Source organism: Fulmarus glacialis, unplaced genomic scaffold (assembly GCF_000690835.1).
Source record: "Fulmarus glacialis isolate BGI_N327 unplaced genomic scaffold, ASM69083v1 scaffold16660, whole genome shotgun sequence".
In the NCBI taxonomy this organism is placed as follows: domain Eukaryota; kingdom Metazoa; phylum Chordata; class Aves; order Procellariiformes; family Procellariidae; genus Fulmarus; species Fulmarus glacialis.
Window position 1 is genome coordinate 1 of NW_009189734.1, and position 27,722 is coordinate 27,722.

Sequence of the window (27,722 nt, forward strand, 5' to 3'; positions counted from 1 at the left end):
TCTGTCCCAGCCGGAACCAGGACAAACAGCTCTGATGTTTCTACATCATCTTTACAAATGACACTGATAATTTTATTCTGTATCTATAAAACTATTTGAGTTTGTGGGTTTGTTGGTTTTGGTTGGTTTTATTTTTTAAAGTTTTGTTCACCTGAAACTTATTCTGAAACTTCTATTTGCAAGCAGGTAAAAGTTCTTTCTTTTCATTTGGAAATACTAAATGGTGAAGCAAAAGAGTTCATATTATCTGTTTTAGATTATCAGGTACAAAATTCTCCCAATAAGGAAGCTATTTCTATCATGTCATCATATCGTATTTTGTTATCTGTGTGTTCAATTTTTACTCAGATTAGTTTTGCAGTTTTTTTATTAATATTCATAGAAGTTCATATTCCTTTGTTTCTTAAACAATGATACAAAGAAAAGTTAAATTCTAAAATGCAGGAAGAGAAATAAAATAAAAAATATGATGTCGATGGAAAGCTAGTAAAATACACTATAGCCAATAAAAAGATGAGGGAACTACAAGAAGGAACTAGCACAAAAAGTAGGCTACAAGGACTAGTATGGGTATTTTTACACGTAATTTTTGAGTCTGGCCTACGTAATTTATTGCCTTTGACATCATTTTGCTTTCCCTTTTTGTTAAAAGTACATTTTTTCTAAAAGTCAGCAATACCTTTGTCTACCTGTCCTGTCTGGGAGACTGAAAGATAAAGGTCTGTAAGAGAGAAGAATGGAAAGAGCTAGAAAAGATCAGGAGGTTCAGAAAAAATGAGGTCCAACTTAAAAGACTAAATCACACGCAGTTGAACACTCCAAATAGAGAAGAGGTAGCCCAGATTTACCTACAATACTTCCAGAGGCTCTGGATAAAATCCCAATGACCCCTCTCCCAAAAATTCCCTCCCTTAATCACAATGATCTTTTGGCTTTAGGAGGACTGACCAGAAATCCATTCACAGATAAACACTAAACTGAAAGGTAGGGAAATGCATTTAAGACAACATTTCTCAGCGTAGAAATAGAATTTCCTTCGTAGCCCATCCAAGCAATGTAAGAGCTGAATCAGAAATCAAAGCTAGGGACTCCCTCATAGTGGTTTAAACAATTAATCTCTGTTGAAAGCATTAACAAATTGTTTGAGTTGATAACTTGCTCAAGTATTTGTGAATTTAATAAATACTTTCGATTTTCTTCACTAATTCTAACTGAAAGCCTGTTTAGAAACCTAATACATAACCAAACAAATACCTGACATCAAATGGCTAAATTTTGTGTATTAAGGGAAGCCAGGTGTGACAATTACAAAATTTAAAATATTTCAGAAAATGTAGCTCAGTTAAAACTTCATTAGTTTCATCATTTCAGCTATTAAAAAAATGGTAATTCAACCTTAAAGCAGCTATTTTATGGATGCAAGAACTATGACTGAGGTCTAACAAGCCAAACAGATTAAAGCAAGAGTGCTGTGGCATAGGTGGCAGTCCTATGAACTACAGACTATATCAATAACAATATCTGAATTCTAAAAAGAATTTAATTTTTTTTAATTAAAGAAAACAAAGAAGATCCACTAGTTTTGATTTCTTAGTGACCAGCATTCAAAAATATTATTAAGTTATTACTGATTTTGATTTACATGAACTGGATTTGCTTTTATCTTGAAAATACACGTTCAGGAAAGACATGTTGAAAGATTTACAATCTTGATCAAAAAGACAAAAGGAAAAGAAATAGCAATCAGGAAATTTCTGTGGATATACATGAAACAAATGATTAATGATCTGAGAAAATAGTTACCAGGTATTGTGAAGTATCTCAGCATTACAGTAACTGTTAAATTTGAAAAGAAACAGTCACTGAACTAACAAAAAAAAAAGCATTTGTGGTGAGCAGACTGTGAAATGTTCTACTCCATCCCAGTCACCAAGTGTTTCAATTTATCACTGCTACTTCTTTACCTTCCATAATTCATTGCTGAATGTAAAAGAACAAATTGCTATTTGCCTTGCATATGCTCTGAGCTCTACATGGTTTTTTATATCTTCTACAACTATTTTTATACTAAAAGCATCTTGAAAGAAAGAATGACTTACTGATGAATAATGGAAAACAGCAAGTATTGCATCTGGCTGCACTGAATCGATGTGTTTCAGATGATTAGTCAGAGACACTTCTACAGTTGATTTGGTAACGGAATTCACATAATTAAGAATAAATACCTTAATTAAAAGCTTTTATGTAAAACTGATATGTGCATAATACATGGTAGAACATAGCTGCTCAGTAAGTTCAGCTTTTGGGACACTATGTTACTTTCCATCAAATAAAGAAAAATGTACGTATACAGAAGTTATTCAAATATAGTAAAAACTTATGAGAATAATTCCAAATATTCATCTCTGTGATCAATGGCCCATTCCGAGTTTAAGAAAAATGTTAAAATTAACATTTTGGACATCATCATAATCTACAATACAATCCTTCTGGAGGTATATTGCTATGCACTGTATCATATCATACCTAGCTTTTTCCTGTTTTTCACACAGTGTTGTCCTGTTCTTGGATACAGTTTGGGAAGTTGTGCAAAACAGACAATTAAATGTATTAAAAGACCTGAGGTGGTGCAGTGCGAGATTGCAGAATTAGGAGAACAGTATACATTGTACCACAAAAAAGCTGAAGAATTCATTTCTCTCTTTGTTGCACTTCAGTTAAAACTAGGAAGTTCTCTGGGTCTTCTCCTTAAATGTCATTTAGTTCATATTTATGCCACCTGCAATATTTCAGTCTACTCAGATGACTTCAACTTTACAAATAGTCTCCAATTCAAGCAAAGTTTTGTTTAGAAATTTGAATATTATGCTTCGAAAATCACATGATGTGTTCTTCTGTGGAATTACTCTCATCAATAAGAATCAACCACAGACTTAGCTAAGATGTACTAGCAGTATTTTGGCTCAGAAGGCATGTCTGGTGATGTTAAAGGAACAGTAATATTCTGTGTCATAGCTAAAGTAATTCTAAAATCCTTTCTTAGTCTAAGTTTCTTTCCTAAACACAAATTCAACAATCGTTGAATTGAAAAGGGATTCCCACAACTTACGTGAGTGTCCCTTGCTCAGACTGTTACAGGCATATACAGAATATTATTTTCTGACTCGAATCTACTCAACTGAAGACCAAATGTTCACATTACCACAATGGCAGAATTCCTATTTACTTTAAAGGTCTAAAACTGGGCTTTAAATTCTATCTAGTCCATTTCAGTCCAATTTATCATTTTGTGTTGCAGTTATTATTGTGACACTAAATATGCTGCCATTTATTTCAGGTGCTAGAAACATACTAGCAGACAGGAATATGTAGTCTTTGTACATACACTTTGGTTCTTCTTATTTAATTTCATTTAAGTGTTATAGTCACTAGTCCAGCGTAATAAATACACTGAAAATAAAATGCTTTCTGCAAGAGAAACTTAGAGAACTACAGAAGTATCTTAATAGCAAAGGTGCACAATGCTATTAGATACAAACAGCAACAACTAATCAGCAGCGACTCTAAGCAATTATTACTTATGATGAAAGGTATGACATCCTAACCTAACGATACATTGTCAATTTTTAGCATTATAAGCAAGCAGCTGTATATAGTTTGCTATTGAAGGACAAACAGGATTACATAGCATACATTTACTACAACCACGTTTTTAGCTTAGAAACTACACAGTGCATCACTCTTACCTCAGATTTCTCCAGTTTATTTTGAGCATCAATCTGAGTGACAATTTCATTCATGTTGGTCTCCAAAACCATTCCACCCATGACCATTTCGGCCAATATATTATGGACCTAAAAAAGACCAAAATAAAATTTAAAAATGCAAAATGTCCTACATGCATCCCAACAGATGACATCTAGATTCCTCAACACAGGAACCCATATATTCTTTAAGTCACTTAATTAATGTTAGCAATTTATTTAAAACCATTTGGGAACAAAGCTCATAACTTGACGTTCATTTCTCCAGTATCTTCTTTGCTCATAGTTCTGTTACAAACTCATCAGCTATACCACTTCGCTAGAAGAAACTTTCACATTCATCTTTCTTTCAGTACCTGTTTTCTATCCAAGGACTATGGACAAGAGTTCTAATTAGCATCAATAGTAATACCTCTAAAGAGCAGGTTCTACAAGATTAAACAAATTGCTCACAAATAGATGTATAAAAACTACATTGGGCTACATATATGAAGGAAGAGAGACATCGTGATGCTCACCCACCATGGGTACCAAGACTACGCTTAGCAGTAGAATTAACATACCTGAGCCAACCCATACCTGAACTACACCATAAACAGGGAGTCTTCAGCATCTAGGACTAAGATTGACAGCTAGGACTCAAACTGAAGGACTACATAAGCCAGCTGGGGACATTAATGAAAGAGTTATGTCTAAATATCCCTCTTCCTTGCAATCCTGATTTGGGGATGCGAGCCCTGGTTCATGAATCTCTGCTTCAGAGTCTGTACTTGCACTTTACATAAAGATTAACTTTTGTTTAAAAAGGCATGCTTCCACATACTTCCTAGTAAAAATCCAGAGTTACTATGTAACGTATAATATTTTAATCCCGTTATAATTCTAAAGACAAGAAACATTTTATTACTTTTCTGAAATAAACACATTATACAATCTGATACTTCAAAGCATAATTCTGCTATCATTTTGGATATTCTTGCAATTTCCCTGTGGATCAAGGATAGAAGTAATTCTCTAAATCAAACAATTCTAAAGATGAGTTGCAAGTAGTATATCAAAAACCACCACACTTCCTGTTTTTGTGCCATACCTCAAAAACAAAATTGGAGAGTTGTTTTACTGATAAATCATTAGTATATTTCAGTAGAAACTTACAATGAATGTGTTTAGAGAGACTGAAAACAGCTCTTCCTCTCTGCCTATTGCTGCTAAGCAAAGCTTTAAGAATCAAATACTTATGATAAACAACCCTTACTGAGCCACTCTCTTACTCCTGGCATATATATGTCCCTCGTAACATTCCAAGCTAAAAAGTGTAATATAAAAGTAGTGCCAAAGAATTAATTCTCCCAGCTTGTTATTAGGTGAATTCAAAAGCTTTTTAGCATCACAATCAGAAAAAAAGATTAAAACGTGGTAATCTAACATTAATTTACTCTACACTGACAATCCAAATGCATTGAAAGATGTCACCAATATTCTTTTTACTGAAAACTTATTTTCATTCATAGCATAAGGAAATAGTTTATAGCTGTACACAAACAGGAGTTAATAAATACACTGTATGGGCTACCTAAAATACTAAACCAAAAAAACTTAGATAAACTTGAATTTGGTTACAAATTTGCAAAGAATTATTTCACAGCCACCTGATGAAAGATACAATGTATTCAACAGAATCAACTCTCATCAGTAAGAATCAATCACAGACTTAGCTAAGATGTACTAGTAGTATTTTGGCTCAGAAGGCATGTCTGGTGATGTTACAGGAAGAGTAATATTCTGTTATATACTAATTTTTCAGGCAATTCTCAACTTTACTCATATGGAAGGCTTGATAATATAAGGATGATGCAAAAAGTTGACTTAAGATGTTTTAGTATCAAAAAGAAAATACCAAAGATGTTAATATGGAAACTATTATAAAAAAAGAATATTAAAATATACACAAAAACGGCATGTTTTTTTCCTTAACCAAAAAATTAACAATAACCACTAACAGCATTTAGAAGACAACACATCTCTACCACTGGTGATGGTCACAAAGATTGCCACTTTAAAGAGGTCTCGCTGAGGATGTTATACAAGCAGAGTTTAAGCCAATCAACACAACACTAGGTTTGATAATTCCTTAGGGAGGAGATGGTAGAAGAGATGTACTTTAGAAGTAGACAGATTTGCAGCTTCAATCACAATCACACTCCATTCCAAGATCAGTGATATTTTTAAGCTTCTGCACAGGTTTACCCGGCCTTCTTGACTATAACCCTCCATAACTTTTAAGCCATGTGGGATTCTCCCCAGAATATAGAAAGACTAGCTATTACAATATCCATAGCCACCAAAAACAAAACTTAGAAACTACAAAGGTCTTCATCATACAGTATTTCTCTGGCGATTTTTGTTATACTTTATTTTATCAAAAATTTACTAAGCAAGTATTTTTCACACGCTATGAAATCCAGGGTTTTTTTTCTTTTCTAGTTGCTGAATGGGCATTATACAGACTTATGGTAGGACTAATAAATAATTCATGTCTCCCTACCCAAGTGGAAAATTTTCTGGCTAGTCTTATCTAATCTGAGCGTGTACTATGAAGTGGTTCTGTTCCATCTCTCAATAAAAATACAGCATAACAGTGCAAATTCCATCACTTGCTACTGCAGATCATAGATTTGGGTATTATTTTCTTTTTAAAAATGCACCTGGCTCCAAAACAGCAACTGCAGTCATCACCTCCAGATTTTAGGGGAGTATTTCTCATTTTTCTCTTTTTGGCAGAGCTGGTGATGTCAAGGAACAAATTCCAGCTGTAACTTTAGCCTCAACTAATAGCCCCAAAATTCAGAAACTATTCACTTTAAAGTCAAAAGAATATTTCCATTGTTGAAGAATACATATTTTGTTGAAGGATACCTGAAACTGCATTGATAAGTACATGAGAGACTAAATTCCAGCCTACATCCTGGAGAAGAAAAGGAATTTAATTCCATTTCCTCTTAACATTCTTGAAAACTTTGTTAAGTTCTAGGGCTTGGCCCTTCTTTTAAAGCAGAGGAATAATTCATATGTATTTCTGACTGAAGAGGCAAGAAATGACATCTCAGTAAATTTCTGCTTACTTTGCTCGTATTCAGCAGAGAATTTCACAGAACAAGCCATGGAAGTCTAATAGGACAGAACAAAAGAATGCAAAAGAGCAGGTCTTGATCTTTACAGATTACTCATTTCTATTTCAAAATAAAACAAAAAATATTGAGTGATGTTTTTACACACACAAAAAAAAGACGTCTTCTCTCAGGTAATCTCTTTCTAACAGCTTACTGATATGAAATACTGAGACATTAAAGCTCTAAGATAACAGGCTGAACTCCATATGAAACCTACACCAAAATGACTGAAGAGATTCAGCATCTGATTAGGTTTTCACAAGTGTTCTGGATTCTCTGAAATAGATTACAACATGCATTTAAAAAGAAATGTAATTAAATTATGCCACTTTTGGTAGCTATTTTTCCCCCTCAATAGGTAAAGATAAGCAATTACAGTCCTGTTAACGCCACTCATAACCGAGATAATTTCTTCCTCTAGAGTGCTGCTGACATGGTAAATATATAATGTATTAGACTACATCTAGAACACTGTGTACAGTTTGGGGCCTACAAGTGCAAGAAAGACATCAATAAATTGGTGTGAGTTCAGCAGAGGGCCACCGAAATTGTTGGGGCTAGTGGATTTGTCCAGTGCATGGAAGCTGGAGCACCAGGGCTGGTTCAGCTTGGCCAAGATGGGGCTTGGGGACATCAAACAGCAGCCGCAGTGCCTATGAGGGGCTGTCGGGGAGCTGGGCTCTTCTCAGCGGGGCATGGCAGGAGGGCAAGGGACAGGGGAGGCTGAAACTGGCCATAAGGAAACCTTTCCCCAAAAGGACAGGCGAGCGGTGGCACAGGCTGCCCAGGGGCTGTACAGGTTCCCTCCCTCTCTGAGCAGCCTGGTCGGACCCCATGGCTGACCCTGCTGGGAGCAGCGCCTTGCTCCAGGCACTTCCCGAGCTCTAGAATTTAATTATCTTATGATTTTATGGCAAAAACATGGTGCTTCATGATGTGAAGAGAGTTTCACTGGTAAAAACAAATGCTTCAGAGCCAGAAACTTGCTCTATCCATTATAGATAGGAAATCCAAATTTCTGGAAAAAGCTAGATGCAGAGAATTAGGGACAATTTAAGTGTAATGCGTATGTCAGCAATATTAATTGTACCACAAGTGTCTGTATATATACATGTATATATGAAAAGAAAAAAAAAATCATGTATACATATATACGAAATTAGGAAAGACCAATTCATTGCATTTCTACATACAATGGTTTTGCATCAGCCAACTTCATAAAAGCCAGATTATGAAATTGCTCAGGAACATACTAACACCTACTACTTCTCAAGTGTAGTAAATGCTTTAAAGAATAACTGTAGAAGGATCACAGGCAGTTATACAGGTGTCCAAACAAACCTCCAAAAGTTTTAGAAAACAGTATCATCAATACTAATGTTCTCTATCATTACTTGGATTGAAAGAGATACTAAGAGTTCACTGAATACATTACTTAATGACACATGCCTTCAACTATGAGTTCACAGCACATGCAGTAGCATCTTTGCATATGGTTTTAAAATACTGAAAGCATGAACAAATGCCTATGGACTGGGTTTGGTTTTGGGGGTTTTGTTTGTTTGGTTGGTTTTGCTTCGGTTTTTTTGCCAACCTGGTAGAAGATACAGAGATATTGCTTAATAGATGCCAGTAAGAGGCCCAGTTGGTAACATTACCTTAGAACAGTAGTGGTGCAAGGTCTTCAGTTAGAGCACATTGTGTATGACAGTTCAGGGAACAAATCTATGGTATGACCTATCCGATGCATTTGTATAATATGAAGACAGACATAGATTTAAGAAGTGGCCAAGCTTGAGCAGAGGAACTAGATCGCATAGCCTTCCGAGGTCTCTTCCAGTGTAAATTATTCTATGATTCTAAGAACAAAGAAGGTGAACTGTTTATTATTTCACAAATTAAAAATAATTTTAAAAAGGCTTCTTGAGCACATAGACCTCTGATTATAAAAGTAAGGTTGTAGCCCAACCACAACAAGGAAACACGGCAACCACTGCACGATACCTAGAGAAAGAATTTGGTTTCCAGGTTCAAAGAATGCATCTCATCAAGGCATCAATTGCCCTTGGTGTAAGTTATGAAAGAAGTCTGCAACAAGCCAGCAAGCTACACATTAAGAAGTAATTGACAAGGGAGCACTGTCTGCAGATAAAAAAGGGCAGAAGGCAAACTTCAGGTTTCTGGCCAGCTGTAGCACTGATGCCATAACTGTACAGAACAACAGTATACTTGTATGACTGGCATTAATATCCAGCCTTTGGCTGTTATTGCCATTATCCTTATTATGATGGATGAAGTGATGAAGGAGGATGAATACAATTCTGAATACAGCTTCTCACAAAAAAAATTGCTCATAATCGAGACTGTATATGCAGATTTACAAATATCACAGTAAGCTTTACAGACAGAAAGAACAGTAGGGATATATATTTTTTTTTCTAAAGCACACTAGTCCACAGACGAAGTCTTACTATTCTGCATGAAAACATTAGAAAATACCTTCCTTAATCTTTTTAGTCATAAAGAAACTATTTCATTACTCTAGCTGTTGGCGTTTTAAAGGATTGCTTTATTACCATTTTGCTCTCAGAAAGTCCTCCAGTAAGTATACAGTACAAATTAAAGCACCATGAATTACTACTGAGCAGTTGTTTTGGTATTTTGTGTTCAGTGTTTCATGTTACAGAAGATATACATCATATCATTTACCTTTCCATCATGCAAGTTGCTTTAAAAAACATGAAAGTTAAAATTTCTACTTATACTCAAGCATGCCTAAAAAACTTCATTAAGTCAGAGGCAAAATCCACCTAGTTCATGATCTGGTTTCAAAAATTCACCAGTTGACACTTAAAATTATGCAAGAAATCTTAAGAGTACTATTTATCCTGATATAAATTCTCCGCTTCCAAATACCTCCAACTTTAGGATTCCTGAAACACAGATTGTTTGCTGTTTCTTGCTATATTACTGTATTTTATAGCCCCTGTCCGATTTTCCTTTGGTTAATACGTCTAATAACTTTTGAACCTATTTATAATATTCTTGGTATCTATGATAAAATGGGACAATGGCATTCCATAATTTAATTATCAATCATGAAAAATACATTTTCTTTGTTTCAAACTTACTTCCTGAAATTTTACATGATATCCCACTGTTCTTTATTTCTGAGAAACACAGCTGTTCGTTTTCTTCAGGTCCTTCAACATGTTTTTTTATATGCTTCTTACTTCTCTCCAGTATCTTGAATATTTAACTACTTCTTCCATGCAAGCTGTTCCACACCTTGGATCATGGTTCTTACCTTTCTCTGTATTTTCTTCCTACTTCTAGTACACAATATGCAAGTCTAACACAGAGTATTTTAAAATGTTTATAAAGCATGGATTGATGCAGTAGCTTAACCATTTTTTTTGTCTTGCCCCATTTTTCTTCTAAAGGGATGATCTTCTAAATAACAGAATACAATTAATTTTACTTGTTAATCTGTAATGAAAGGAAATCATGACTATGACCAATAATATTATGTAAATATTGCAAACTATTTACTCCCTTCTCTTAAATACACTATAAAACAGTGCTAGTAAGTTTGCCCAGATATGAGCAGTAGTAAGACATACATTTTGAACTATTTTTTTCTTTCTTTTTCATTGCAAATACATATTAAATTAACAAATACACATTATTTTCTCTACTTTTCCTAATTAAAAATTTCACTAATTATTTTCCTAAAGAAACAAAAAATTTTCTGAATACTTCAACAGTGTATTCAAAATAGTGTTTAAGTGAAAGACTGAAGGCACACGAATACACCTCTTACACTTATATTCTAAAAGAGATCAGACTGTTGAGAACATCAACTTTTCAAAATCTGAAGTTGCCATTTTGTAATAATAATTTTGAGGTGTTTTTACAAAAATCAAGTGTGCTTCCTACTTCTGTTCCATGCACTGTCTAAAAGCATGAATGCGTGCTTTAACAAATGTGGAGAAGGAACACATCAAGAAAAAACTTTCCCAGGAAAATGTGGCAACCACATTTTCTTGTCTTCAAGCTGCAATCTGATTCTGGAAGTTTCACTGGTCAGATAATAAACTCTTGGAAGAGATCATGATACTCCCAGGGATATTTCAATAGGTGCCAAAAACTTGTGGAAAAATAAAAGTATTTCCTTACATCCCTAACTGAATGTATTCTAGTATTACAGTTGTAAAAGATGCTTACGATAGCTTTCTGTGACGTCTTCTCCATCAGAGAGCATTACACTCCTGGACTCAGACTACGAATCAGTACAGGACTGAAATAAACTTCCTCCTCTGCAAAACGTTTTGCTCCAGATATGGCAAGTTTGTTTGTTTGTTTGTTTTTAATACAGCTGATCTGTAAAAGAGAATCCCAATTTTCTTCTGTACAAACCACACTCCCCTACACCCCAAGTCCTCATCTGCTACAGCACATAAAAATCACTATCTCATTCCCACCTATATTCCATTCCCCAAATGAATTTCTAGTACTGTACCAATATTATTCTTGAAGAAGCATCTCTCCTGGCTCCAGGTTACTATAAGCCATCACTGAGTCCTGTATAATGATGGCTGCCTGATGAAGGTAAATGTTTCCTTATAGAAATGCCACATAAAATGCTACTAAAGAGGCAACAGCTGTTGAGATTACATAATTTAACTCTTTTACATGCTACATAATTTTTTACAGGTAAAGTATTTCTTGTTTTTTAGGCAGTTCTAGCAAGAGGATTGGAGAAAAGTCACCTTCCACAGCTGCATCAAGAACTAAGACACAGATCAACTCTCACCCAAATCAATTAGTCAATCCCCACTTTTCTCAACACCAGACACTCAAATACAAATATTTGAAATGTTTCACCCCAAACAGCTTCCACATGTAAGTACACACTACAACTAAGACTATGTCTAGACCAAACAACCAGCAGCAGTTGCTGTTTTTCCCTACTGCACACTTGAAACCTATTAACAATCCAGGTTGTTAATACCTGACAAGAGAAAGTTAATGTGTTGTAGCTCAGAAGACTCAATGCATCTTGCTTCCTGACAAGGTGACCTTATCAGCAGTTTAAAGAGAATTTAATGCTGTAACTTCATTCTACTGATACATCTTCCTGGTTTTCTTTCGTTACAGAACTACAAGAATACTAATGAACTTAAACTGTATCGAAGCAAATGTTTTGATACTATGTTAAGGTATAAAGTAAGTCTTAAAAGCCAATTACACTTGAGAGGGGAAAAAAAAAAAAGAATGGAGATGACATCAGATTAGTCACAACTACACAACTAATGCTACTGTATTGCTGGTAGTAGACTTGCATTACTGCAGAAGTTCAGCTTTCTATGTTGTATTCTTTTGCCGACTTATGCTCAAGTTAAAAATCACTGCACTGGTTAATGCCATGTTCAAAAAAATTTTAACTCAAGGTTTCATTGATCTTTTATTTTGGAAATGGGTGACTTTTGCTAAAATATCTAATTAATATCTAGGGTTCACATTTTCCTCAGAGTTTGAAAATTCTAGCCTAAACACTTAATGGGATTCTCATGCAGTCTTTTAGAAAACCAAATGAAACAAATTTTAGCTTCCCTTTGACAAATAGATTTCAAGAAGAAAATATCATCTCATATCCAATACAAAGCAAAATATTCTTCAAGAAATTTAACATTTTGAAGCATGTAAGTTCTCTACATTTTATTAGAAAGATGTTTCTCCTATATAGTGTAAAAGACTACTTATGTTAAGGAATGCTACTGAATGAAACATGCTACAGAGCAACAGCTTGGACTGAATAGCAGCCAAAGTATTCTGCAGCTAAAGATAAAGATCAAACTCCTTGCCAGAAAACGATTGCAGTATTTGGGTTCTTTAAGCTCAGAAGCCAATATATAAACCACTCATAAATTCTTTTGTACTTTAATCTGCCATTTTGGAAACAGCCAACACGTTCCAGCCAGGCTAGAAATCCTAATGACTTGTCATGAGCATGGTATCGGTTCAAACACCTACTCAGGGCCATTTGCATTTCACTGTCTGGTCAAGGTACAAGTGTTTCTTCCAAAAGAACTTCCTGATTTTGAAACAAACTGAGTCAGTTCCAAATGGTTATTTCAGGTACTTAACTTGTAACTATTTATAGTCCACTTTTAGTGATTTTTGCCTTATTTTCCTTTCACGTCTTTTACTGTTGATGCAAGAAGATGTTCACTGATGGGGAAAGGTGACTGCATAGAAAGCAATAGTAGGCACAAAACGCAACTGAAGGAATAAATTCTATATATTCAATTCTCAGCATTTTAGATGTTACACCAAGAGGTGCCAATGTCCTTTTAAATGAAAGATTACTATAGTAACAGTATTTCTCAAAACTAGATTAATAAATAAAACACTTGTTCCTGATAGCCGGGAATAATCAAACAAGATTATTTCTAAATATTTGAAAAAAGACATGATGTCTGTTTGAGATTTAGAAGAGAAAGATCCACACAGCACTTAAATTATATAATCATAGCATTTGAAAGGCAACTGCCAGCCTTAACTGGAAAACCCTGTAAAGATTTCAGTTCTGAGTAGTGTAACACCTAAGCATAAACAAAATAGATCAAATTATTTTTTGAAACTAAGTCCTATTCTGGGAATATTCAGATGTCTCCAATTTGACAATTATATGTGCAATAACACTATGCAAATCTCCCACATTATTTCATTTTTCCTCAGAAAGACATGTTCCACCACAGCTTTCAAGTCTTAAAAATAATACATTGATAGAAACTGTCCAGATTTCAGTGACAATAAAAGTAGCATCACTGCAGAGTTTGATACCAAGTATCAGTTGAACCAAACATTTTACTTGACAAGAAGTATTACAGGAGATCATCACAGTACCTTGTCTACATGGAAAATTAAATCCAGTTCACAGACATTTTCAAAACATTTGTCTAGTGTTTCCACAAATACCTGCAAAGAGGAAAAAAAAGCCAGAGGTCAAGCTTTAACAGAAACTCAATAGTTCCATTAGGTGTGAGGTTTAACAAAAGCGAATACAGAAAATAAACACTGGACAGATTTTAAGGCATTAAAAGCATCTATAGAAATTATGTGGTTAACACTATTATGTCAACAGTATGTTATCTGTAGAGGGCAAAACTGTATGCACAAGTCAGTTTATGTTATTAATCTGCTAGAAGTCACACAGTTTTAAACAACAGTTGCATCTTGAAAAAACAGTAACATCATCTCTGCTACAATTTTCTCAGCTGTGATTCAAAGCGTTCCTTCCCATTTCATTAGAACCCAATTATTAAGCAAAAATCAGCTAATTTTTTTTCATTATTATTACTATTTTTAACAATTACTACATTGCAGGCATCCCCCAGTTAAGCAGACTACTGTTAACTTTGCCACACAGAGACACATGTGCAATGCAAACTGTCAGCATCATGCAAGTTTGTCAGCATTACAGCTTCCAGCAACAGTACAGCAGCTTTCACCTGGTTTAGACCTGCTGAATTCAGGATGGAGCAAGGAAAAAGGTAGCTGTCTTAATGTCACACCTGCTGACCCTGTCAGGCATACCGCCACATAAATTTAGAAAAGTCCAGCAAATAACCCTCCCTGCATCTAGAATGTAAGTGCACAAAGCAGAAAAATCCAAACAGCTGCTGAAGTCCAGACGCTGATGATATGGACTGTACGCTACCCTGCTCTGGGTACTTCTGCAACAAATTCCTTGGTACTCATGTCAACCAGTGTTGGTACACTAAGAGCATCCCAGCCCCCAATTAGGCCAGATAATGAAAAGATGACTGTACTTGCACTCCCAAAGCTCCTGAAAGCCAATCACCATGTGCTTGTGGTGAGTACTGACAGACTGCAGTCTTAGAGAGGTATAAGCACAGTTCCCTTTATGCAAGGGATAACTCCTACTGACTTAGATAAGATGTGTCAAGACCCTCAAGCTAAACATATGCTTGAGTTTGAGAGCTTCGAGTCCTCAAAATTAGAAAGAATTTCTGTAAGAATTTACAGATCATTTATTAATGACTAGTAAATAAGCTGCAACTTCTGGGAAATTTTAATCTCAGTTTTGTATGTTTCAAGGCTGTTTTGTCACAATGTGAGTTTAAGATTATTTATTAAGTTGTCGCTGTATGTAAATTTTTTTTTTTGCAATTCTAAACTCAAACCTGAAGCAGCAATATGGAAGAAGTTAAACACCTGGTTTTGATTCTCTCTCTTTTCAACATGGTTTATTAATCCTATCTTAGTCCTTGAGAGGAACCAGATTTCAGACTGCCTAGGCCCAGAGAAATAGGAATGAGAAGCCATGTTCTGCTAACAAAAATAAAGTTAATAAAAGGCCTGCTTCTATAAATACATATTTATGTCTACAGACCCAGTGAAACAGGTCTACTTGATATCAGCCATTTCCAGTTATCTACCTTGCGTATCAAGAAACATTACTTTTACATCTGAATCCCCCGGTCTCAGATCCTGCTTACCCTATAAAAGAGAAGAGGATCTCACACTGCTGTTGCTATTACTACTATTATCAATCTCCATTTTAAAGTCAAACTACATCTAACTGATGTTGTATGCATTTAGAAGAAGCATTATTCTTTAATACCAAAATACCAATCCATAACTTAAACTAGGAACATAGAGCATTTTCACAGGCAGACTCAAGACAGTAAGGTTCACTGACAACAGTTAACTAAGTAAATGAATATGCTTCTGTTAAATTACACTGAAGCTAAGCGAAGCAGATCTTTTTTTTTCTTCAAGTAGTTGTTAATTTGTTGTAATAATAACAGTCTTCTATAAAGAAGGGATGTGAGCAAACAAAAAAACTTGTATGTTAAGCAGAACAAACTACACAGTTCACAACTGCAGCAAGACAAATGACCAGAGATGTTCTCTTACTTTCCTTGTACCTTAGGAGAATGTGGTTACAAGGACAGTGCTGTTTGATATTAGCTGCAGGAAGAAGATTGGAAATAGAGTGTAAACGTAACCTTTATCCAAAGGTTTAGTTACAAGAGCTAACAGTTTGACACTATTTTTGAAAGAAAAGAAAATATTCCTCATATACGTCACCGAGTTTGCACAGGAATTTACATACTCTCACATCCATGTAATTCCTTGGGAAACAAAGGAACACATTAAAATCAAAAACATCTCAAAAATCCTCAAAAAAGACCCCCACAGATATGTGTATTTAGTAGCAGTATGTATGCCCACACATGGACAACACAGAAGTTTTATTTTTGTGACCTCCCAGCAACTAGGGCTTCTCTTATAAGAACACTTGATTCATAGTTACAATGATTACTTTTAAACCTTTACTCATTACATACTGACACCACCACACACTGCGTGAACTCACAGATGTCTGCTTGCAATGCGTGACCAGTAATGCTCACCAAATTTTTTAATCTAAGGGAAATCAGCTGGCACTGAGTATTCTTCAAAGAGATTTTGCACCGGCTAAGGATTTCTCATAGAAACCCCGGAAACTTCCTCAATCTTCCATTCTTGATGGAGAGTTCACTCAGGGTAATGCCAGCACTGACAAGGTATAGATCTATTACGAATAACTGATTTTTAAAAGCATTAGTCTACACGGTAAACTAGATTTTTTACACTAACATTCCTTGACCTATTTTAAGACGACTTCCAATAATCAATACAGTAAATAAAATTAGAGCCACTTTCATCACAATTTTAGTTGAGAGTCAAATGAATAGCACGCTATGGCAAGCAGTGCTAGAATTTAAGTACTTCAGTAATTACTTCAGACTTGTAAATCAAAATATGCAGAAGAGAAAACACACCAATTGTTTCGGGACACGCACACACGCCACACATCAGTTCAAATGCACCTTGTGGTGTTATTGGAAAAGAAACATAAATAAATGAGTCAAATAACAGGAAAATAAGGATGCATGACAATGAATTACTAGCTCCCCCTTGTGCTTCATTTTTGAAATCATAATCTTTCACAGTTCAAAGAAAAACCCATGCACATCTCCATGCAAGTAAAAAGAAAAAGAAAAAAAAAGGAAAAACCCCACACCTTTCTTTCGTAGTAAGTATGCTTTAATAAAGCGAGATACACACCTGGAGAGTAAAGTATATGAATCAAAATACCAAATTGTTATTGGATATATACAAGCCAGTAGCTCCCTATACTCAGCAATATGTCAAAACATAAAACACCACCTTTACCATGAAGGACTCATTTTTCAATTAGGCAAATAAGACAACAAAGGAATAAAACATACATTAATATTGGGAGAATAACAAGGCAGCAAAATCAGAACACCTTATCAATTAAATGCATTTGATGCTAGATAATGTCAAATACTAACAAAAGCACGTACAAAAAATGAAGTAAAAACAACAGGAGTAATTGTGTCAAGAATATCCCATCCTTCTTCCAGGCTAAACAGCAATGGTAAACCTTAAGACAGAATTAATTCAATCTGCCCATTGAGAGTCCTCTCCTTCCCTGCTTTTGACTGTTCAAATGCTACTTGACACTCCAACTAGTCTAAAACATAATAGTCTGATCATATAGCCAGTTCTCCACACACAAGACCGGTCTCTCTTCTGCTTTAAAAGTGACCTTTAATAAGTCATCATTCAAATATTGCAAGCATATGAAATCAACTACAGTGTTTCCACAGCTTTTCTAATTGGGAAACCCTTGGAGCAGCCGCTGCGTTTTCCCACACTTACACTGACATCCCAGTTTTCTTTCAATAATTTTTTTTTTTTTAAATTACTCATAGATTATACAGAGAATGCCAAGATTACAATGTAAGGGAAAGACTGTACAAGTCCTGCTCATTAGTCTAACCACAATTGTGTCCGGTCTTTCAAGCAGACCTACCAATAGATGTAATGCATTACCAATAAGGCTTTTTAGGTCAAAATGTTCTTCTTGATCTTAACTCCTGCCCTTTATTTTCCACCCAACTCTAAAATAAACTAATAGTGTTAACTGAAAACTAGTTAGGGATTTTTTTGCCAAAATAGGTATCCCAGTCATATGTCTCTCCCTTTTTTATTTAATTAGCACAAAAACATCTCGTCAGGATGATTTATTTTTAAGAACTGAGGAAAACATCTTCCATGAACACTGCACTGCATTTCCCACATGCATCTTACTGAACAACATTATCTTGCAAGGCTATATACAACTTTTCATGGAAGACTGATGTCACAGATTCAGCTGCTTACTGAGTCAACAGGTCTTGGAAGTACAGCAATGGGCTAAAATCCTCAAAAATACTTAGAGTTGACATCAGCTTTTAGGTCCATAAGATAGCTAGGTACCATTGTAAATGTCACGCATTTTTTCCTCATGGCAGTCTACAAGGAGTTATATTTTCTTATGTACTTTATTTCCATACGCTATAACCTTACACTTCTCAGGCTAATGAGAAGAGTCTGAAATAGCTACAAGTCATGACATAATTTACACTGAATCCAAAAGACTGCAAAACCTACCAAGCATAGCATAGATGCTAACCTATCTCCCATCCAATCAACAAAAACAATAAACAGAATCTTGTGTTTGTATTAAAAAAAAGGAAGAAAATGGACAAAAATTAACAGTATGAATTTGCCTGAGGTGTCCAAACACATCTGGTTTGAACACAGCGTAAAATCTGAGGCGGCATCTATGATTTGTAACACATACAGTGCATTCATTAAGCCTGAGCCAAGAAGACTTACCTGTGAAACAGCTCTGACCTAATGGTGATGTAAGTGGCCTTCACAGCAGTATCTTAAGTATTACACCAAAAACTTCATGCTGAAAAGAACTGCAGACCGCCATATGTAATCTAATCTACCATAGATTTATTCAGTTTACAAGACAGAAAACTCTTAAGAGCTAGACTGAGTTCTAGGTTCATTTCACCAGTTTATTTTCATGAGATCATAAACTGGCCCTCTACGTAACTACTTATTTAAACAATTCAGTGTATGTACGATTCATAACAAACTCCAGATAGCTTACTCTTACCTGTGTTGTCTCTGAACTATAGTAAACAAAGATGTATGAAAATGGTTCAACACTTCTCAACAAAAACCAGACAAAGCTTATTTGCTTGAGCAGATGTGTAGGTGTATATACTGCCAGTCTGCGTTGCATGTGGGGTTGAGATGTAATAATAAGATTTCTGAGGGTGCTTTTCCAGCGTAAGGTACATTTACTTCTGATTGCTATTGCTAAGAGAATTAAACAGATCCTTCCTGTGAGCCAGACTGGAAATTAAAAATGTTTAATTAATCTCTGTATACTTTCTACTATAACCAAATGGTTGAATTACAATGATCCAGAGAAATGGGAATACTGAACAGCTGCAGGTACTGTGGTGAGACTGTATTATAAACAAAATCATACGGGTCAGAATAAAGTATTTCTATAAAAAGAAATAGCATTTCTATTATTTCTGTTTCCTTCAAGTAATTATATTGGCATGTAATTAAACACTGGGGCGTAACAGAAAAGATGTGAAATATAAAGACTGAGAGATTGAATTCCATCAAAGTACTTCTGGCACGAGAAGCTACACAATAGAGAAAAGTTTGAGATCTCCCTAATTCAGAGTTTGAGGACTATACAAATATAGGTAGTAGTAAGCTCAAGCAATTTGCTTCAACACCTTAAAGTAAAATTTAGGTTACGCTGTGTAACTGGAAGCTACTGATGTGACACTTTTAATATACCATAATGAATAAAACCTTAGTTGAACTTGCATAGAGGCCCTGCAAAATACGACTGGTCAGATTGACTGATCTAGATAGTCTTTCCTATCCTTATTATCTGATTAAACATAAGATATCTATAATATCCACTTTATCTGAACAACACCCCTAAGTCACATGAAATATTGAGATGCTTCTTTTCTCACTTCATAAATATTTTAGCGCTTTCAAGTACGAAGACACACTATGCAATAAGCAACTCTGTACAGCAAACTTCTAAGAACAGGTAAGGCCATTGTATACCTCACTCAGTAACTTGCTCTGTTCAAATATTGCAAAATGTTTCTATGGACAAAGACGATACAAGAATCTAGAAAAAGAGTTTCCTTCCTGCTACCCACACAACCACTCGGAAAAACAATTTGGACCTACTGTCCAGAAGAGCACTAAACACTGAAGAGCTGTTCTGAACACTAATAGGTGACTCTGAGAAGCTATTCAGCTCCAGGAAAGGCCTGCAGGGAACTGTGAGGCCTTTAAGGCTCACAGCGCTTTCTGCAGTGAAATAATCAATAGATACAGGCCCATGTCTCAGGATACCACAGATTTTACTTACATAATAAATCAATTCTCTTGATGTGCAAGCTTTTGAAAGGCTTAACAGAAACTGAATCTGAGACCTATTTTATGTAATGACATACATCACTTCATGGTGTGAAACTATTTTTTGCCACATCTGACTACACTAACAATCATCAGTGAAATTGTTTATGCGCAAATCTTAAGTTGAAAAATCACTAGCGTAGTCAGAGTTCTCTTGACATAAGAGTGTTCGTATTACCAGACATGATTTTTGTTGCTGAGTTGATACAGACATATTTAACAGTTTAAATCATACATGCTGTATTGGGAGCCTTGCAGAAGACATTGTATTCGAGGCATTAGTGATCTTGAACAGGCCATGTCTGCTCTACTGGGCTTGAAAAGCCTGTATCTTATTAATGTAATCTATAACTTACAATGTTTTTGGATGGGAGAGGTAAACTGTAGGTGGATCAAGGAGTGGAATGTACTGATCCTGACCAAGACATCATTGCATGTTTAGGAGTTAGTGACCCACATAACTCTTAACCTGAGTAGGCACAGGCCTGTGCTGTGCTGCACAAATTCCTTGGCTGCAGGATAAACTCAGCCAGCTCACTGTAACAGAGGAGCCTGTGGGCAGCTCACACATGGTACCGGTGATTACGCCACCTGCGTGGCCCTGCCTGTATTTCAAAGTGCAGCAAGAAGTTCTCATGAGAATATCTTTTAGGAACAGAGTTGTTTTCTTGTGAGGAAATTATATAATAGCTCAAAGGTCCCAAAAAGGCAGAGCTTCTCTCCATGGACAGGATCTGCTCTGCACCGTGCACCCTGGGAAAATCCACCTGGGTTCCATTGGATGCTTCATTATATATACGGGATGCCCAGCATCTGAAGGGGTGTAAGATTTACTATCTAGATGCCTCTTCTTATTCTGTTCTATTAAACAGTTATCCTATTACGCCATTTTATTGTCAAGCCTTTCTTGTTGAGATCCAGAAAAAACCTGTGGGGGCTCTCTTTCTCCTCACCGCTCCCCACCCACCCCTCTGGTGCAGAACACATACCGAGGACAGCATTTGCCCTCATCTTCTGAGGTGTATCTGACCAAAAGCTCATAAGCCACAAGGAAAGTTTCATCCAAACAGGTTCTGGATGTATTAATCCATTAGATATATATGTAGTGAATACCTATATATATATATGTGTGTGTCTGTCTGTGTGTGTTTATACACACACACAGAGCGAGCTTTATGTATCTAGGTTCTCATAATCTAAACTTGTCTAGCAAATGCTTGAACTGCACCATTTTTACATGCAGCCAAAACAAGGCCTTGAAAAGCTGCAGCAAAAATAGCTGCTGATTGTTCAGTAGGTTCCAAACAGTTTCTTTACTTTCTCATCAACTTGGGAAACAACTTTTTCAAAGACAGTCCAGAAAACTGCAAAAAATCTAAAGTAATACTCAGCACTTTGGGTGTGTTCACAGCATGAAAACCACCTTCACTTCCAAATATTACAGAAAAAGACACAGCTAAATATTGAAGTTCTAAGGTACTTAGAAGTAGAATTCCACTTATTAAAAAAACACAGCAGCAAAGAAACTTACTTGTATGAGGTCTAAAATACCAAGCTCACTTTCTGAAGAATCCACACAGAAGACAAAATACAAGGTGGCATAGTGTCGGTAAATCAGTTTGTTATCAGATCCACCTATTAATCTAAACAAGAAGAAAACAGGAAAGCTTAGTTAGCATCTCAGGATAAGCTGGGCAAATCTTCACAGTTATTGCAGTTAATAGGAGGCCTATTGTTAATGGCTAGCTGGAACGTTCCCAAATCCAACTGTATCACAACTTTTATTTTGTGATGTAATTATAATGGAAGAATACTAAGTACCAAGACAGCCCAAGTTACATTTACCACACAAGCACAGCTATCATTATACATATGGATAAGAATTACATCAACATATGCACCTTTTTATTAAAATCAATTCAAACAGATCATGCAGGTTCATTAAAAAATGGGTATTAAATGTACTTCCATTACACACTAGTGGGCACTGTACAGAGATTATCTGCTTTACGGATTAACAGAGCGCATGCCTACGAATCCTTCCCTGCCCTTCTCAGAGGAGCATCAACAGGAAAAGAAAACTATAATGCAGACTGGCATTTGGATTACAGAAAAAGCCTTAATGGGGTTTATGGTCCACTTAGTAACCAAGAACATGTAACACTCCTGTGCTACAAAATGTCTGATAACTTGAGAAATAAGACTGTACTACAACCAATAGTTTGTGATGCAATGTTAAAGTCACAGAGCTATTGAATTTTTATGGACTCACTAATCATCAAGTTACTGAACAAGAAGAGAAGAGGTCTAAACAGGTATTTCCTTCCACTCTTCTGCTATAGCTTTCCCAAAGAAGGTACATAAATCATGAGATGTTCTTCAGATCATCGACATTTGCTTTGAGCAGTAGGAGGCCGACTCACATAGAAATTAAAGCATTTTGTAGCCTGAATCTACATCCCTTAATTCTGTACCAGAACTGAATCACCTGTTTGGTGTATCTTAACTCATGCCTTTAGTTTCTGCCTTTATAGGGAGAAAATATGTAAATAAAAATAACAAGAAATCTTTTAGGTCACTCTTACTTAAGCACATTACTTTGCATTAATGCTTGGGTGGGGGAAGGAGGAACTCTTTGTTCCTGAAGAGCAGGAACTACCTTTAGGAAGTATCAGACAAAAATATTACAAACAAATGTGAAAGTGGAAAGAAATGGCAATTAAAGTTTCCCCTTTTGCATTTTATTTACTGAATTCTTTCAAATACTTCAGTACACGGAATTAGTACATATGAACTGTTGAGGCCTTTGGGTAAACTGTAAACTATAAAATGATCCCTATCCTGAAAAAAAAAAAAACCCTGAAAAAATATTTTGAAATGGTAACTCCGGAATTAAGCAGTAGGACGAAAGCCAGAATTGTGTCCTCTGTCTTAGTTTCTTTTTGTTGCACAGCTGTGATTTTTTTAAAAGGCTCCAAATGGCTTCTGTCTTTCACTTACAGAACTCAAGCCAGCATGTTTTCAGCTTGAAATCATCTCCAAGAACCTAACGATACAATCACCAGTTCAGTAGTTGGAAGACAACTATTATAAAAAAATCAGGAATCATCTTGATCAGGAAAAAGACATCATAGCTGACACGGTACAGCTAAGTATTTAACTGACTCTGCACACAGAAAATTTAGGCATTAACATACTAACTTTCAGTAATCAGACATTTCCATAATTACAATATTTAACATGCTATGGCAAACTCTATGTTTAGATTGGAGATCATAAGCTTACTCCGTCAATTATGACCCCTTTTCCTAGAAGGTGGCCTTGTAACTATTTACTTTTGATGACTAATATCTCAAAATAAAAAACTTGTCCATTTCAGAATTTCTTCTCTTCAACTAAAGCAAGACCACATTAAAAAAACAACTGAGATGATTCAAGAAAGAATATTTTGTGCGTGTCTTCTAGAGACAGAAGACGTTAAGTCTGGCTTTCCTCCTACCTTGCTCTACCTATATTAATAAAAAAATCTTGGCTAAAACTGCATTAGTTAGCACATTTAAAACCTTTTTTTTTTCTTCCTAATTTATATAGCAAGCCTGAACCCTGATAAAAAGGCTGAGGAATCCTATTATTAGAAGCTGTCCATTCAAATTTTAGGAGCTCAAGCAAAAGCACCAGCTACAAAATACTTTCATTTTCTCAATGGATATGGCAAATGCCAACACCTCTTCAAATGAGACCAGAAATCTTTAGCTTGATTACAGGGAAACTGAGGTATCATCTGCCTGTTTCTTCCCCATCTTGTGTCTGAAACAATTATAGCACTAGATAGTGCACTAGAAAAAAATCAGTTGTATTGCCTAACTCATTTTGATACATATATATATCTCTCTACGCTTCAGTTAGTAAAGAGTATCTATACCTGGAACAACATGCTATTATTTGTTGTGTATTAAAACATCTCAAGTGACACAGCATTTACATCACAACTGTAAAAACAGTTATATTACAATCAGCAGTAATAATATTTGCTAGCCAGTAAGTATTGGGCATTTATTTCAAATTTGGTACTTACAATCCTCCTTCTAGGAAATTACAGACATTTTCATCACGTTTCGATACTAAATGGAAAGTTTCTCTGATAATTTGCTGCTGCGTATCTTCACTCTATAAAAGAAAACATATTTTGCTATCAAGCTAAAATGGATTAATTAACAATTCACAGCACACACAGCTAATAAATAGAACAAAGTACATCAGCACCCTCAAACTATCTACTTCTGAAGCCTTAAATCTGCCAATTAACGAGCTGCATATTGTTTTTGTCATTTCAACACAAAAAGACATTTTTACAAGTTAAGTTGCAGAAGAATATATTACTGAGAAACAACTGTGAAAAAAGTGATTGTTTCTAAGAAACTTCTGAAAAAAACCCATCTAAAAATAAGTTTCTTCAAGTAAACAGGAAGGGAAGTCTTCTCAACTATTCCGAATTTTCTGTATCTCCACCATGGCCTGAACAGTTACAGATACGTTTTGAAACTACTTTCACCCATGAACAGGGGGGAAAAAAAGGTCTCAAAAGCTTGAAGGGGGTGGGGAAGCTAAAAATCCCACAATACATAACTCTTTCAGAAAGAGCTTAAAATACAACGGCATCACGAACAGCAGCTTCTCCTAAGCCATTAACTTTCCTTCTAGCAGATCAGAAACATCACTTCCGAGTTTGAATTCACTTGACACTTCTTGAGTTCCCACTGCGACTCCATCATTCCTGCACACTTGCTTTTGCTACCCTTCTGTAAGAGTGGGCTCATTTTTAACCAGTCTCTACTCCCACAGTCAAAAAATTTAGATACAATGCCTAAAATCCTGCATTTGTTTTATAGCACAGAACCCTAAAGTTATCAAGCATAGATAACCCCCGCTCCTGCCCAAGCATGTAAGTCAGCATTTTAAGCCATCGTATGAACAAACACTCTAAGCAAAACTAGTGCATGTATCTTAAAAGTGATTTCAGCTAGAACAGGGCAGTAGCCTACATGACTGCTAAGCAAACAAAGCCTGGCATTGGTGTGGTTTGCATTCATCACCTTAAATTCATGTGTTATTTTACAAACAACCTCTAGAATCCACAAAGACATCGGCAAAAAGCTCTAGCAGAAATAAATTGCTCCATAAAACACGGAACAAGAAAGTGCAGGTTCCTCTGCTTCAATAGTTTGTATTCCTTAAATTGTGCCTGCCTTACTCTGCTGCAGTGATCTCAGTTGCTTTCCCCACATTTTCTATGGTAGCAGGAAAGAAACTGAGATACTGAGTATTTAAAATAACTTTTGTCTTCAGAATCTGCCCTTATTCACGAAGTTGTTCAGAAACTTATTTTAAACTTTGAAATTATAACCACAGGTCTATATTCTGAAACATAAAACCACAGCACACCTGTCTTCCCATTTAATTGCCATGAATTATTACTTTGCTACCTAATTGCAAAAGATCATTAACTTCACTTTATGCAGTAGAAACTCTTCCCATTCTCAGATGCATCAGGGAAAAAAAGTTACACACGTTTTGTAAGTTTTGGTATCATGAAGCAAACAAATACCTCTTTCACAGATCTGACCAAATTAATCTCTCTAGAAAGCAGAAGATGCTTCCACTTGTAGAAAAAACCTGAGATTTGCCTCCAGTACTGGTTCAATTGATATTAAAGGATGCGTAAGTTTCAAAAAGTCCATTAACAAACCTGTCTTACTGAAGTCACACACAAAGAGATCAATTGCACCTGTTTCTGTGCACTGCAAAGCTTTAGGAAAATTGCCTAATCATGCCTCCTAGTTTCATTTGCTATTCACGTTTTCAAAATTTCAGGGTGTTCTGTTTATACAGACATATTACCCTACTTTAAGCATTGAGGATTTGTTCTAATTCCAGTTATGAAATAGTAGAGCAGAGCGGAGTTGACAAGAAAAATCTGGCATCCTCCTGCCATTCACTCCTCTCCTTTCCCTGCTTCCTCTCCCTCCCAGGACTTTGATTACAGAACAGTAACAGAAGACACAAAAAGATAATTACATCTGAATGGAAAACGAGAACGGAAGTTAACTGTTTCACATTAATGCAAGTTTCGTATACCTTTCCAAAGTCTTTCATCTACGTATTTAATTGTTACCTCCACGTTGACAGGAAAAAAAGAAAAGAAACAAAAACAACCTTCTTTAGTAAGTTACTGTAGCTCTGCAACGGAAGTTATCAAGAAAAGAGTGGGGATGCACACAAGGGGAATGCTTATCAATATGTGCAGATGAGAATATTCCATTTTAATTTTTAAATTAGAAATAGTAAACAAAAGATACCTGCTTGGTAACCCAGAACTGATGAGAAAGAAGAAAACAGGTTTCACAAACATATATTAGAATTTCCCAATATTGCCTTTCTAAGCAGAAGGGATCAAATTCAGTCATCCATAGCAATGACCTGTACCAGTTACACTCTTTTAATTAAAAGCCTGACAGTGCAAACTGAAGTGTCACAGTCATCATTTCTGCTCTGAGATGTAGAAGATACATCCCTTTCAATAAAGTTAAATATGACTTCTGTAACAGCCACAATTGTGAGTAAGTGGCCACAAATCCAAGTAAGTAATAGCACTACTGAAAAAGAATATTTTGTTTACATAATTCTGGGAAGCATCAGCTGTTTTCTTGTGTTTTAATGTCCAAGGTCAGTTCATGCAGAGCTTAGCCTATTTGCCAGGAAATACGGTATATGAACAAAACATTACTTTAAAATCTCTTATCCTTGAATTAAATCAACTGTTTCCACATTGCTTCTTAATTCCCTGTGGCTGCACTTTCTTTTCATTCAGATCAAGTGCTTGTGCTACATTTTCAGAGCTGCTTTGCTACTTGCCTTCTCCCATGGAAAAGAATATACTTTTCTATTTCATTACATTCCTTTTTCATGGCAACTGTATTTTTATAGTACTCTGAAAATTTCCAAAGGAAAAGGCTCTGCTTATTGAACCTTGAGTTCAATATTGTATGAGTCCCATACAATTCATCTTCCCAATTCTAACATCTCTGCCACAGCATGGAGACACGCAGCACTGCATCGGACACGCCGAAAGTCAGGCTAAAGAGCATGGCAGAGTTTAGAGTAGTGCTTTCACAAATAAGCTCAAAGAACCGAGTCTGCCGTTGAACGAGACCCCCTTCCTTCACCTCCAGTACTACTGGACAATCTCCAGTAAAAAGAACACTGGCTGGGAGAAGAGCGTTCTCCGAAATCTCGTTTCCCCTACTGACGGCTCTTACACGGCCTCAGCCCCCTCCATTTTCCCAGGCCCTCGGCCCACGCCGCTGCCTTAAGCACGGTG

At 35.8% G+C, this 27,722-nt stretch overlaps 1 protein-coding gene across 1 annotated transcript; it reads right to left on the minus strand.

Moving 5' to 3' along the window:
* Positions 1 to 685: 685 nt before the first annotated feature.
* On the minus strand, positions 686 to 24,511 carry AP3S1 (adaptor-related protein complex 3, sigma 1 subunit; the record flags this gene model as incomplete). The annotated part of the gene is made up of 5 exons (XM_009583286.1): positions 686 to 721; positions 3,747 to 3,854; positions 13,847 to 13,918; positions 21,876 to 21,987; positions 24,420 to 24,511. Coding segments are annotated over 5 exons (420 nt in total), but the record flags the coding sequence as incomplete, so codon positions are not given.
* Positions 24,512 to 27,722: the final 3,211 nt, after the last annotated feature.